General features: G+C 47.9%; 1 protein-coding gene across 1 annotated transcript in view; it reads left to right on the forward strand.

Annotated features, from left to right (window-relative positions):
* Nucleotides 1-13,457, forward strand: part of LOC140399430 (E3 ubiquitin-protein ligase HUWE1-like) — a 212,632-nt gene that overhangs the window by 95,370 nt on the left and 103,805 nt on the right. Inside the window, exons 21-23 of the mRNA XM_072489007.1 lie at nucleotides 1,876-2,053; nucleotides 3,118-3,209; nucleotides 3,985-4,205. Coding sequence (XP_072345108.1) covers nucleotides 1,876-2,053; nucleotides 3,118-3,209; nucleotides 3,985-4,205 — 491 coding nt within the window. The remainder of the gene's footprint in view (nucleotides 1-1,875; nucleotides 2,054-3,117; nucleotides 3,210-3,984; nucleotides 4,206-13,457) is intronic.

Below are 13,457 nucleotides of genomic sequence, written 5' to 3' on the forward strand. Positions count from 1 at the left end.
ATCAGTTTTTGGTTGTAATTCGCACTATTCCCCTAGCTCGGGGAGCAAGTATTGCTTATTAACCTTTGTTGTTGCCCGAGCCTGGGAGTTGTTCACCCAATCCAGTGGATGCTTTAAAAAAAAATCTTGTGGTTTATGTATCTTTAGTTTATCTTTGGTCTATCTTGGTTGTGCTTTATTGGTAATTATCCTGAGTCCATCGCAGGATTTTCATTTAAAATGAAAACTCCCACCGAGTCCTCTGACCCTGTCAAAACTTTAAACACTTAGCGCCTCGAGCGCACGCATGCACCGATTTCTCAGCCCGTCTCTCTGCTCATCATTCGCTCGGTGAACGCTGTGTTGCACAAGCTGGTGTAGTTCACCTGATGAGTAGCTGCAGAGCCACTAGCCATCCACAGATGGTGCTGGTGAGGCTGGGTACAGAACGTTGTACTCTCTGTGTCTGAAACCAGTTCAAAAACTCTGCATTAAATTTCCACCAGCCTAATGGAGGCCCCTGCCCCCTGTTTCTTTCCCATCTTTTAAATCTCCCTCTTTTTTTTTTTCCCATTTGGTTGCCCGTGGGTGCATCTGCAAAGTTAATTAAATCCCATCTCTACCCCTCGGTACTGTCTTGACTTATTCAAGGGGGTACATAGTTCTGACCCAGGGAGCCTTGCCCTCGTCCTCAGATGGGTGAGGTTCTCGTCTGACCTCAGTCCGGGAGGGGGAGATCCCACCATCGGCAGTTGTTGGAATTTAAATCGCATTAAGAAATTTGGAATTGAAAGCTAGTCTCCATAAAGGCGACCGCGAAACTACCATTTTTATGACAATCGACAATGGTCGTCATTAGACTTTTAATTCCAGATTTTTATTGAATTCAAATTCCACCAACTGCCCTGGTGGGATTCGAACCCAGGCCCCCGGAGCATTACCCTAGGTCTCTGGATAATACCACGACTGATAATATCACTACTGCCTCCCAGTTAAATCATTGGGGAATGGGGGAAATGCGCGGCAGCATCTGAAGAAGCTGGCTAACGTTTCTGGGTTGGGCCCTGACTGATTATATCCCAGCAAGTTTTAACCTGGTCTTTCGTCATCATTTCCAACAAGTTTCTTTCATGGGGTGAGGTTGCGCACGGGGCACTGGGAAGGCTGGCAAGGGGAAAAGTGTTTAATTATTTTGGTGGTGGAGTAAAATTGAGATCCTGAACTCCCTCCCTAAAAGCACTGTGGGTGTACATGCGCCACACGGACTGCAGCGGTTCAAGAAGGCGGCTCTACTCACCACTCAAAGGGCAAAACGGCATGGACAATAAATGCTGAAATGATTATAATATCCCTGTCCATGCCAGGTGGCATGGTGGCGCAGCGGTTAGCACTGCTGCCTCACGGCGCTGAGGCCCCAGGTTCGAACGCGGCTCTGGGTCACTGTCCGTGTAGAGTTTGCACATTCTCCCCATGTCTGCGTGGGTCTCATCCCCACAACCCAAAGATGTGCGGGTTAGGTGGATTGGCCACGCTAAATTGCCCCTTATTGGAAAGAAATAATTGGGCACTCTAAATTCTTCTTGATTAATAAGGGGATCAGGGGTTATGGGGAGAAGGCAGGAGAATGGGGATGAGAAAATATCAGCCATGATTGAATGGCGGAGCAGACTCGATGGGCTAATTCTGCTCCGATGTCTTATGTGCGGTTTCCAGCTCTTAAATAATTGCCGCATGCTTAAAGTATTTGTACTTGGATGTTAAAGCTATGGTAAGATGGAGATTGTTGGCTGTATTTAAAAAGAAAATGCTCTTGTAATGGAATAGCTACTGAAAAAAAAGAAACACTCTCAACACGACACCTTTCACTTTCAGTTTCCAATCTTCTTCGTTACTCAGGTACCCGCCACCCGTGAAGTTCTGGGTTCCCTGCCGAACGTGTTCAGTGCGCTGTGCCTGAATGCTCGTGGGTTGCAGTCCTTTGTACAGTGCCAGCCCTTCGACCGACTCTTCAAGGTGCTGCTCTCTCCCGACTACCTGCCCGCGATGAGGAGGCGTCGCAGCTCGGACCCGTTAGGTCAGTGTCCTGCTCCGTTACGCTGGAAGTTGCAGAGGACCTTCGCGCAGGCGCTGGGGGCGTGGTCCACGCAGCATATTAGTTTTAAGCTTCTGCGCTCCTGACCACTTGCGCATTCTTGATTTTAATCACCCCCCCCCCATTGATGGCTGTGCCTTGGTTGCCTGAGCCCCCAGCTCTTAACACCCCCCCCTAAACCTCACTGCCTCTTGCCCTCTCTTATCTCCTTTAAGGTAATCCGTAACAGCTACCTCTTTGACAAAGCTTTAGTTCATAGTGTCACCTGGTGTCTCTTGCTGTTATCCGGTTATGCTTGCTAACACGCTAGTGAAGTGCCCATGGACCTTGCTCTCTCAAGGGCGGCACGGTGGCACAATGGTTAGCACAGTTGCTTGGCCATGATCAATTGTCCGTCAGTGTCCAAAGGTTTAATGGGGTTACGGGGTAGAGCGTGGGAGTGGACCTAGGTGGGGTGCTCTTTCAGGAGGGTTGGTGCAAACTCGTGGCCTCCTGCACTAGGGATTCCATGAACGTCTTTGCTTTGAGGCTCCTTGGTCTTTTATGATGACACATCTTGGCTGCACTCGTATGGTGCATTCATGTTGCTCGCACTTTGATTTCAACCTGCTTGCGCGGCAGGCAGATTATTTAGAAAATACTTGGTGGGCATCTTGCATTGTAAGCAGAGTCTTACAAATGAGAGGCAAGACTTTGAGGAGTGAAATGAAGAAACATTTCTACACACAAAAGGTGGTAGGTGTTTGGAACTCTCTTCCCCAAACGGCAATCGATGTCGGGTCAGCTGTCAAATTTGAAGTATGAGCGACACGAGTTTTGTTAACCAGAGATATTAAGGGCTATGGGGAAATAGCAGGGATTTGGAGTTGGGTTGCGAATTGTGGAGCAGGCTCGAGGTGGCTGAATGTCCCCTTCCTGTTCCTATCTTGGTGTTGCAAGGATACACACCAAGAAGGAGGAACAGCAAAACTGTTCAGCCACCTTCTGCCGGGAATAATAAAGTGACCTCACCAAATAATTCTCTGGTGCTGTTTCCGCCTGTACAGGTGACACTGCATCCAACCTTGGCAGTGCCGTGGACGAACTGATGAGACATCAGCCAACTCTGAAGACCGACGCCACCGCAGCAATCATAAAGGTGCGTGACCGCGTGTGCATCCAGTCCCGCCAAAGAGCAGACTTCCTATGGAGAGTAATCAGCTAGCCAGCAAGGGTATTTGATGAGTAGATCTCGAGCAAGCAAAGAGGGTCGTGGGTCATGTGAATCACTCCCTGTTCCAGTATTGCTGTGGGATGTGTTGAGGGAAAAAGGCTACAATCCCTCCAAAGTAGGATAAATCGGTTCCTGAACTTGTTTGCGCCCTTCCCTGCAAGGACTTTACACGGGATTGCTTGATGTAAGGACGATGATGTGCACTCGGCACTCGCTGAATGTTAATGCATTGGGATACATACGTAATTAAAGTTTGATCTTTGTGATAGGGTAGTTTTCGTTTGTTATTGTTCATTACATGCTTTGCAGTGAATTGTTTCCACGCTTGTTTAAAGATGAACCCGAGTTCAGGTTCTCAAAGCTGCCGTGGTGAGATTTAAGCACTTGCTCTCTGTTAGTCCAGTCTTCAGGGTCGAGAGTCCCGGCAACGCACCCTCTCCTGACTGCTATCCAATGTCACCACTCCTACCTGTGTTATTGTGGATTGCATGTACGTTGTTGTCTGGTAATGACATGGTCCGACCCGAGTGCGATTCTCCCGTATTTTTGAACAGCCTGACGGAATCTTGCGTTGAGGTTAATGGTTAAGGGCACCTGGGTGCGGTCAGGGAAGCTACAATCGCTGGGATCAGTGCCATCAGGAGAGGGAGGGAAGAGGTTGTTTTCTTCTAACCTAACTCAGCCCCATTCTGCTCTGCAGTTGCTCGAAGAAATCTGCAACCTGGGAAGAGACCCAAAGTACATCTGCCAGAAACCTTCCATCCAGAAAGCAGACGGGACTGCTAGCGCCCCACCACCTCGTTCCAATCATGCTGCTGAGGAGGCATCCAGTGAGGATGAGGAGGAGGAGGAAGTTCAGGCTATGCAGAGCTTCAGCAGCAGCATGGCTGTTCAGCAGAGTGACCCTGAGCCCAACCAGCAGTGAGTCATTACTGAGATTCCTTTTAGGGTGGTAACTTTTACCTGTGGCTGTACAGAAATGTCTCGGGGTGGCTCGCCCGGGGCTGTACAGAAACGTCTCGGGGTGGCTCGCCCGGGGCTGTACAGAAATGTCTCGGGGTGGCTCGCACGGGGCTGTACAGAAACGTCTGAGGGAGGTTCGCACATGGGGTTGTGCAGAAACGTCTCAGGGAGGCTCGTGCATGGGGCTGTACAGAAAAGTCTCTGGGTGACTCGCACGGGGCTGTACAGAAACGTCTCTGGGTGGCTCGCACAGGGGCTGTACAGAAACGTCTCTGGGTGTCTCGCACGGGGCTGTACAGAAACGTCTGGGGGAAGCTCATACGGGGCTGTACAGAAACGTCTCGGGGTGGCGCGCACGGGACTGTACAGAAACGTCTCGGGGTGGCTCATACGGGGCTGTACAGAAACGTCTCGGGGTGGCGCGCACGGGACTGTACAGAAACGTGTCCGGGTGGCTCACGGGGCTGTACAGAAACGTCTCGGGGAAGCTCGCGCAGGGGCTGTTACTTGACACCTCGACTACATTGAACAGTCGGCCAATTATTGCCGTCAGTCTTATATTTCCCATTTTAAAAAAACCAGGACAGGACTTGGTATTTAGTTGGAAAAGTGACACCAAATAGGGGCTATAAAGCTGGTAACATACAGGAAATGTGAGGAGGAGGTTCCACAGTATATCGGCATTGGTGTGATTGGGTTAGGAGTGACGACTCTGTTGTGACTCTCGATTTCAGCACTGTGAGGGTCGAGATAAAGGAAAGTCTAGGTCTCTCGCAATGTCACTGAAAGTGAAAGAAAACAAATCCACTTCCATTTCAGACACAAAATTCCCTCTTTGTACAGTCCCCATCAAACATTCCCAGGACAGGTACAGCACGGGGTTAGATACAGAGTAAAGCTCCCTCTACACTGTCCCCATCAAACACTCCCAGGACAGGTACAGCACGGGGTTAGATACAGAGTAAAGCTCCCTCTACACTGTCCCCATCAAACACTCCCAGGACAGGTACAGCACGGGGTTAGATACAGAGTAAAGCTCCCTCTACACTGTCCCCATCAAACACTCCCAGGGGTACAGCACGGGGTTAGATACAGAGTAAAGCTCCCTCTACACTGTCCCCATCAAACACTCCCAGGGGTACAGCACGGGGTTATATGCTGAGTAAACCTCCCTTAGAATGGAGGATGAAATTTGGATATATTTCCGAAGAAACATCTTTAACCCAGGGAACGGTGGGAATGTGGAACTCGCTCTCACACAGTCCAGTTCAAGGTGGTGCTTTATGAGACAGAAAGCATGCGAGGGATATGTTTCCTGCGAGGGAGGTTGGTTTAGGGGAGGCTCACCTAGCAACTCGCTAATTGAGCCAAATGGTTTGTCTCTGAGCTGTAAAACCCGATCTAATACTACCGGAGTGAGTTCATCAAAACGGGGCCTGAGAAAGAAGGCTGTTGGATGATGTAAGAATCTGAATTGCTCTCCTTCGGGTGGGATGTTGGGGCGTATATGCACGTTATAGGTGACATGGCACTAACTGGGTGAGGCTAGGGAAGACCTCCCAATGCCCAGGCCAAGATTTAACCCAATTCAACACCATCAGCAAAAGGTATTCGCTTACTTAGAATCGTATATGACACAGAAAGAGACCCATAGTTTGTGCTGGCTGGAAAAAAACAACCCACTTTCCAAGACTTGATCCGCAGCCCTGCAGATTACGGCACTTGAGGTGCAGGTAAACAAATTGAGGGGTTCTGCCTCTGCTCCCCTTTCAGGCGGTGAGTTTTAGAACCCCTCCCAGGGTGAAACATACATCATTCAACTCCCCTGTAATCTTTTGACCAATCACTTCGAGTTTGTGAACCCCCCCAAGCCACTGACCTCTCTGCTAAAGTAAAGAGGCCAATTCCCATCCACTCCATCCAAGCTCCACAATTTTGTAGGCTACCATCAAATCTCCCCTTGGCCGCCTCTGTTCCGAGGAGATCAACCCCAACCAATCCGCCCTTTCCGCAAAACCTCAACTTTCCAGCCCTGGGTAGCAACATCCTTGTAAATCTCCCTCTTCACACTCCCTAATGCAATGACATCCTTTCTGTAAAGAGGTGACCAGAACTGCGCACAGTACTCCAGTTGTGGCTTAATTTTTACATGTGCCGCCTTAACCATCTAACGCACGGCTGTGGCAGAGGGATTGAATGCTTGTGGAAGGGGTAGCAGTCAAGCACGTTGCTTTGTCCTGGATGGTATTGAGTTTCTTGAGTGTTGTTGGAGCTGCACTCATCCAGGTAAGTGGGGAGTATTCCATTATACTCCTGACTTGTGCCTTGTAGATGGTGGGCAGACTTTTGGGCATGGCGGGGGCTGGAAAACAAACCCCCTGATTTTTTTTTTTTTTTTCAAAGGATGCAGCGAGAACTGAAATCATCAGCTGAAGTCCTTAGCAGAAATGTTGCATTGAATGGCAAAGCACAATTAGCATCTTACATGATAGCTTACCGCGTAGCTAAAGAGAAAATGGCCCGTGTAGCAGAGAGATTAATTCTTCCTGCAGCATTAGACCATGGCTCACACGGTCCTAGGTGAGAGTTAGCTGAAAAACTGAAATGCATCCTGCTTAGTGATAACACAGTGGCTTGCTGAATTGCAGAGAATTGAGAAGTACAACTTAATTCTCGCTTAAACTCACCACAGGAGTTCTCAAAACAGCGAGATGAAAGTAAAGATGTTTCAAATTGTGCAACCGTGCTAGTTTGCGTTAGGTATGTTTGGCACACAGGGAAGCACGGTGGTGCAGTGGTTAGCACTGCTGCCTACTGCACTGAGGACCTGGGTTCGATCCCGGCCCGGGTCACTGTCCATGTGGAGTTTGCACATTCTCCTCGTGTCTGCGTGGGCCTCACCCCACAACCCAAAGATGTGCAGGGTAGATGGATTGGCCATGCTAAATTGCCCCTTGATTGGGGGAAATAAAAAAGAATTGGGTACTCTAAATTTATTTTTAAAAAGGTATGTTGGCACAATGAATTTGTTGTCAACCAGCATAGCAAATCTACATTACCAACCAGCACGACTGGCTCACAGATCTTTGAAGCATTGAATAGTTACATGTTTGGAAAGTGCGGACTCGACTGGGTTCATTGCAGAGGAGTCACAAGCGATGGGCAGCTAACATGATTGAGAAGAGCAGTGGAGTTATAGTAAGGATCAAGTTGGTCAGGACATTGGAATTATTGCTTTATTCACCATGAGGCATTGGCAGCGAAAGGAATTCCATTCGATCTTGAAGTGGTGTTGAAAGGAATTGGGATAGTCGTGAATTTCATTAAACGCAGCACACGCAATACCAGGCTTTTTGAGGCTCTGTTCTGATACGGCGACTGAGCGCACACATTTATTGTTCCACACACAGATAGGTTCGCTGCTTTTCAGAGTTTGCAAACTGAGGTATGAAATCCACACTTTCCTCCTTCAGAAATCGTCTTTTCTGGCTGATTTGTTTGGTGATGAAACTTGGATGCTCACTGTCCTTTTCAATTCTAAACAAATTGAATCTCAAATTGCAAGGGAAGGATGGTGATTGCTTTCAGCACTGTGAAGAAATAAATGCTTTCCAAAAGTCATTGAAAGTTTGGCAAATAAAAGTCAAACCTACTACATATTTCCCACACTGCTACGGTACATGGAAGAAAATGGTGTTAGTAAGGGAACCGTCACTAGTCTGGCAAGCCTTATTGAGTTGCATCTGGCTGCACTGATTAAGAGGTTTTGTCGCTACTTTCCAGAGGAGATGTTTAACACCTTGAATGAGAAGAGTTGGGCGAAACATCCCTTTGTGTTTGAGATCCCAGAGTCACTTATTAACTTACAGCTGACTCCAAAGGATGAGACTGTACTGCACCTGATCTGTGACAGCACATTGAAAACACACAAATCCATGAGGTCAGCGTTCTAGAGTGGTGTTTCCCAGGAGTATCCAGTGCTGAGTAAAACCAGCATTTTATTGCGATATTACCCTTCATGACGACCTACGTGTGCGAGGTTGGATTTTCCATTTTCACAAATTTGAAGACGGCACAAAGGAACCAGCTGAACTCTGCATCTGATACATGCATTGCCCCCTCCTCCTGTGAACCTGAGTGGAGTGAATTTGTGAAGACTAAGCAGGCTCGCCTGTCACATTAAAGGCAGGCAAATGTGCCGTGAGTCGCAAAGATTGGCCGGTTGGCAAAAGTGGGTCCTGTGGGGAAAAAGTTTGGAAAAAAAACACTGGTTTAAATTGTATCTGTAGGCATCCATTTTCTCTTGGCTTGACCTTGTTTTACCTACATCTCCTCTCCGACCATCCTCCATCCCCTGCATCCAGCAGTCCGCTGCCCTCAAACTCCCTGCCGAAACCTCCCTCCCTTTCTTGTGAAGTCTGTCTCCAGCCTCAATAACACTTGAAATCATGTTGACCTCTTGCTGCCATAGGTTGAGCATAACATGGGGACTGAAGGCCAAGTTTGCAGTTGGAGTTTATCTCGCTGAGAAGCGAAGTGACAGAATTGTTACTGTGCAGAAGGAGGCCATTTGGCCCACCGTGTCTGTTGCCGCCTCTCCAAACAATCATCGTGTCTCAGTGCCGTTCCCCCTTTTCCCTGTAACCTCCTGCACATTGTTTCTATTCCAATAATCACCCTCTCGAACGCCTCGATTGAACTTGCGTCCACCACACAGACAGCACATTCCAGATTCCAACCGCTCACTGGCTGAAAAAGCATTTCCTCGCGTTGCATTTACCACTTTTGCAAACCACCTTCTTCCCTCTGAGGAGAACAGTCCTAACCTCTCCAAACTATCCTCAGAACTGAAGTTTTTCATCCCTGGAACCATTCTTGTCAACCTCTTCTGCACTCTGTCCAATGAGTTCACATTCTTCCTATAGTGTCGTACCCAGAACTATACAAGTCCAGCTGAGGATAATTGGTGTCTTGCATAAGTTCAGCATAACCCCCTTGCTCATGCACTCTATGCCCCTATTAATAAAGCCTATGATACTTTGTTTTATTAACTGCTCTCTCCACCTATCCTGCTAACTTCAATTGTCGCCGGACCCCCTTAAGAATTTTGCTTCTTATTTTGTATGGCCTCTTCATATCCGTTCTACCAAAATGAATCACCTCACAGAAAGGGAGATAAATGTAGCTAAACCTCAATGTTCAGTGTTTTAGGAGCACCGTCCTTCTGAAGGTCAGTTACATTGCCCGATGATTGCTGGTAGCTTCCTTTCAAGAAAATAAACAGCTTTTTTCTCCTTCCTAGAATCCCTACAGTACAGAAGGAGGCCATTTGGCCCATCGAGCCTGCACCGACCCTCCGAACGTGCGCCCCACCCATGCTTAATCCCCAGACCCATCCTGTAATCCCATTTAAGGGGCAATTTAGCGTGGCCAATCCACCTAACCTGCACATCTTTGGACTTTGTGAGGAAACCGGAGCACCCGGGCGAACCCATGCAGACACGCGGAGAACTGGCAAACTCCACTGTTATGAGCGAGGCTTTTTCAGAACCCCAAAATGTGTCATGGAGTTCAACCAACCTCTCCCTTTAATGGATTTGTTGCTTTTCCTAGCACACGGCTTGTTCCCTAGGAGTGGGATTACAATTATGGACACGTGGGTTTTTAAACACAAAACACTGTTTATTCCATGAACTCAACTTAACATCTTAAATAAACATTGGATCTCTTAACACCCCTTACTTCAAAGATAATTCAGAAAATATTGCAACAGTAAATAATTCCTTAAAATGTTCCTTCAAACTTCCAAGAGACTTAACACCTTTAAACAAAATCACATCAGGTTAAAGGATATATATATATTTTCTGTAGAATGGCAGAGATATATTAGCTTTGTTGACTTCAGCTCCAGCACCTTGCTTTCTTCCTGCAAACTCTCTGGAAACACACAGACACACCCAAGCTGTTGACTCAAACTGGCTTTCTACTTTTAAACTGCTCACAGCAAAACAGCCAGGCACTTTTAAACTGCTCACAGCAAAACAGCCAGGCACTTTTTAAACTAACTGCAGCTCTTTCAAAACTGAAACTTAAAAACCTGCAAACACAGACTGCAAAATGGCTGAACTGAGCTGAGCCCCACCCACTCTCTGACATCACTGTTTTCATAAAGGTACATTGCTTAAACATCCATGTCTTAAAAATACTCTCACATGACACCACACAGTGGCCTGAAGTGGGAATTGAACCTGGCTCCCTAGTGCTGTGAGACAGCAGTGCTGGATGGTGCGAGTTGGATTTGTTAGGGCCCTGCCTTTTAGCAGTGGCAGACAACTCATTCAGTACATACTGCTACCTCTGAAGAGTCTTTACACATTTTTCTGAATGTCTCTCTCTCTCTCTCTCCCGCCCTTTCTCTCTGTCAGGAGTTTGGCTTTGCTTCTTGTTGAATTTTTGGCAAATGCTCCCAAGTCATCTCTGAACCTGTGCCAGAAGCAGTGCTTTGGAAAGGAAAGGCAGCGCCTCCAGTTCCCAGCTTTGGACTGTTAACCCTCTAACTACCAGAGTGCTGACTCCCGCAGTGGCAGTGGGGTGGGCTAAGGCGACAAAAAACCCTCCGTTTCATTTCGGCTGCTGAGAGAGGAGGGTTGTCTCCTGTCAATACAAAATGGCTGTTTGCGCGTGCGCACTGGTCCGCATGGAAGTCACTGTTCAGCCGCAAAGCAGTTAATGTCCGATTGCACACAAGATATAAATCTGTTGCACGCAGAATATAAATCTGTCACAATATGTTCCAGGCAAACAAGATGGTGGGCCCTAACGCATTTAGTATTGAGTGATTGGGACAGACTTGGTTCAAGATCCAACTGAAATCGCAAAAGGAGAAACTTAACACAAATGCCAAATGCTATATTACTGAAAGTGTAAATCTAACGGGGTGAGTTACGGTGGCATCGCAAGTAGCCTGTGGAGAATGACCACGAATTGAACATCTAAATAGATCGATGCAACAGCTCGAAACGCTGTAAGGGCCCCACCACCCCACGCTCGCTACCACCCAACTCCCTCTGCTCCTTTGCCCACTCCAGGAGTCATACCTGCGCTTAAAGAGGAAACGTGGCAGAGAAATACAAGAGCTGTGAATACGCAGCTTCGGCAGAATCCGCAGTCCTTTTAAACGCGTTAGCATCAGGGGATCACAACCTACAGCCCCCCATAAGCTCCTTATCCTCGTGTACCTGTTCAAATCCACCTGAATTATTGCCAAATCTAATTTCTCCCGTATTTTTTGCCAATGACCTATCCACCCCGGAGGGGATGTTTTTTTATTTTCTCTGCTCCGTCAAAGCCTCTCATAACCTTAACCTCTACTCGGAGGTCACGGCATAACCTCTGTTCCGATGGACAATCCAAACTTGTCCAATCTTTCCTCAGAACTGAAGTCTCTGCTTCCAGGGAAACTATCTCTGTACCCTTTAAATTTGTGCTCAGACTGGTCGGCAATACTGCCAGGTCCCTGAGGATCCGTTATGTACGGTTGCAAAAGAAAGAGTTTCTACAGCGACGTTTGCAACTGCAAGGCTGGCGAAGTACTTTCAAAACCACAACCCTAGTCATTGTTGTGATGTTAGGGAATGGAGCAATCAGTTAGCACACAGCTGTCTACAAGATGCACTGCAGCAAGTCACCAAGGCTTCTTCGACAACACCTTCCAAACCTGCAGCCTCTCGCCCCGAGAAAGAAGAGGGCAGCCATGCCTGGTAACAGCACCTGCAAGTTCTTCTCTGAATCGCCCAACGTCCTGACTAGGAGCTCTGCTGGCCGTTCTTTCGCTGCTGCTGGGTCAAAATGCTGGAAGCACTGTGGGTGTACCTACACCACACAGATTGCAGCGGTTCACAAAGGCGGCTCACCCACCACCTTCTCACGGGACAATTGGGGATGGGCAATAGATGCTGGGCCTGAGCCAGCAACGTTCACATCGCGTAAAAGAAAACGGCAAGCTCCCGCCCACCGAATTCCTACAGTGCAGAAGGAGGCCATTCAGCTCATCGCATCTGCATCGATCCTCTGAAAGAGCATCTGGCCTAGGCCCACTGCCCAACCCTATATCCCAACCCCACCTAACCTGCACATATTTGGACTGTGGGAGGAAATGGAGCACACAGAGGAAACTCACGGAGACACTGGGGGACTGTGCACACTCTGCACGCATAGCCACCCAAGGCCAGAATTGAACCCAGGTCCCTGCTGCTGTGAGGCAGCAGTGCCCCACAGTAGCTGTACAATGCATAATCCTAGGAACATCAGTGCCCTGGGGCTGGAGGTCAATGCTGTTGCAGATACTGCCACTGCACTGGTTGAGCTGTAACTCCCACAATGGCTTGTGCTGCAGCAGGGGCAGAAACTGAGAATATTCAGTTCTTCTGTGAACTCGTAGACGGTGCCGATATAGAACAAGTGTCGACTACCCAGAGGTCAAGGTTGTCATTGTTGCAGAGGTATTTTTTTGGTGTTTTTTTTTAGACGGAGGGAACTACAGAGCAAGTATCAAGCACACAAGGTGTGCAGCATCTTCATCCAGCACAGATAGAACTTTGCAAGCACCCCAGCCCCTTCCTGAGGACCTTAAAGCCTAAATCGGAAGTTAGCGATCAGCAGTGATCATTTTTTAAATCATTACTGGAACTAGTTTGTTTCATTTTCATTTTCCAAAGATGTCTTGCTGAAATAATAAGATTTGAATGTTTTGAAGCACCAATGCTCTGAATTGGGTAATTTTAAATTTGCATTTGTCCCCGCTCCCTTCTGGAACCTCTGAACAGATACAGAAGACGTCAGCAATCGTGATTTATTTGTCCTCTTCCCCCTCTAACAGAAGCTCACGTGCTGGTCCCTGGCCCTGGTTGGTCAACCAAAAGATTTTGGATGAGATTTGAGTACGGGTGATACTGGGGTCCCTCAGTCGACGACCCCTACCCCCTCTTTTCTAGAGGAAACATACGTTGAGGTTTGGATCTTTGGCCCGATAGTGTGTTCAATGTGACTTGAGAAGTGATCAAAAAATTATTGATGTCACCATAGAGCTCTTGAGGGTCAGTACTCACCGCCAGGGAACCCCTATTGTCTCTTGTCAGTCCCACTCCCATCATTATTGATTGTCCCTTCACTGGTTTCCAGGTTACACGCTTTGGAAATCCTTCCCTAAAC

Source organism: Scyliorhinus torazame, chromosome 22 (genome assembly GCF_047496885.1).
Source record: "Scyliorhinus torazame isolate Kashiwa2021f chromosome 22, sScyTor2.1, whole genome shotgun sequence".
In the NCBI taxonomy this organism is placed as follows: Eukaryota; Metazoa; Chordata; class Chondrichthyes; order Carcharhiniformes; family Scyliorhinidae; genus Scyliorhinus; species Scyliorhinus torazame.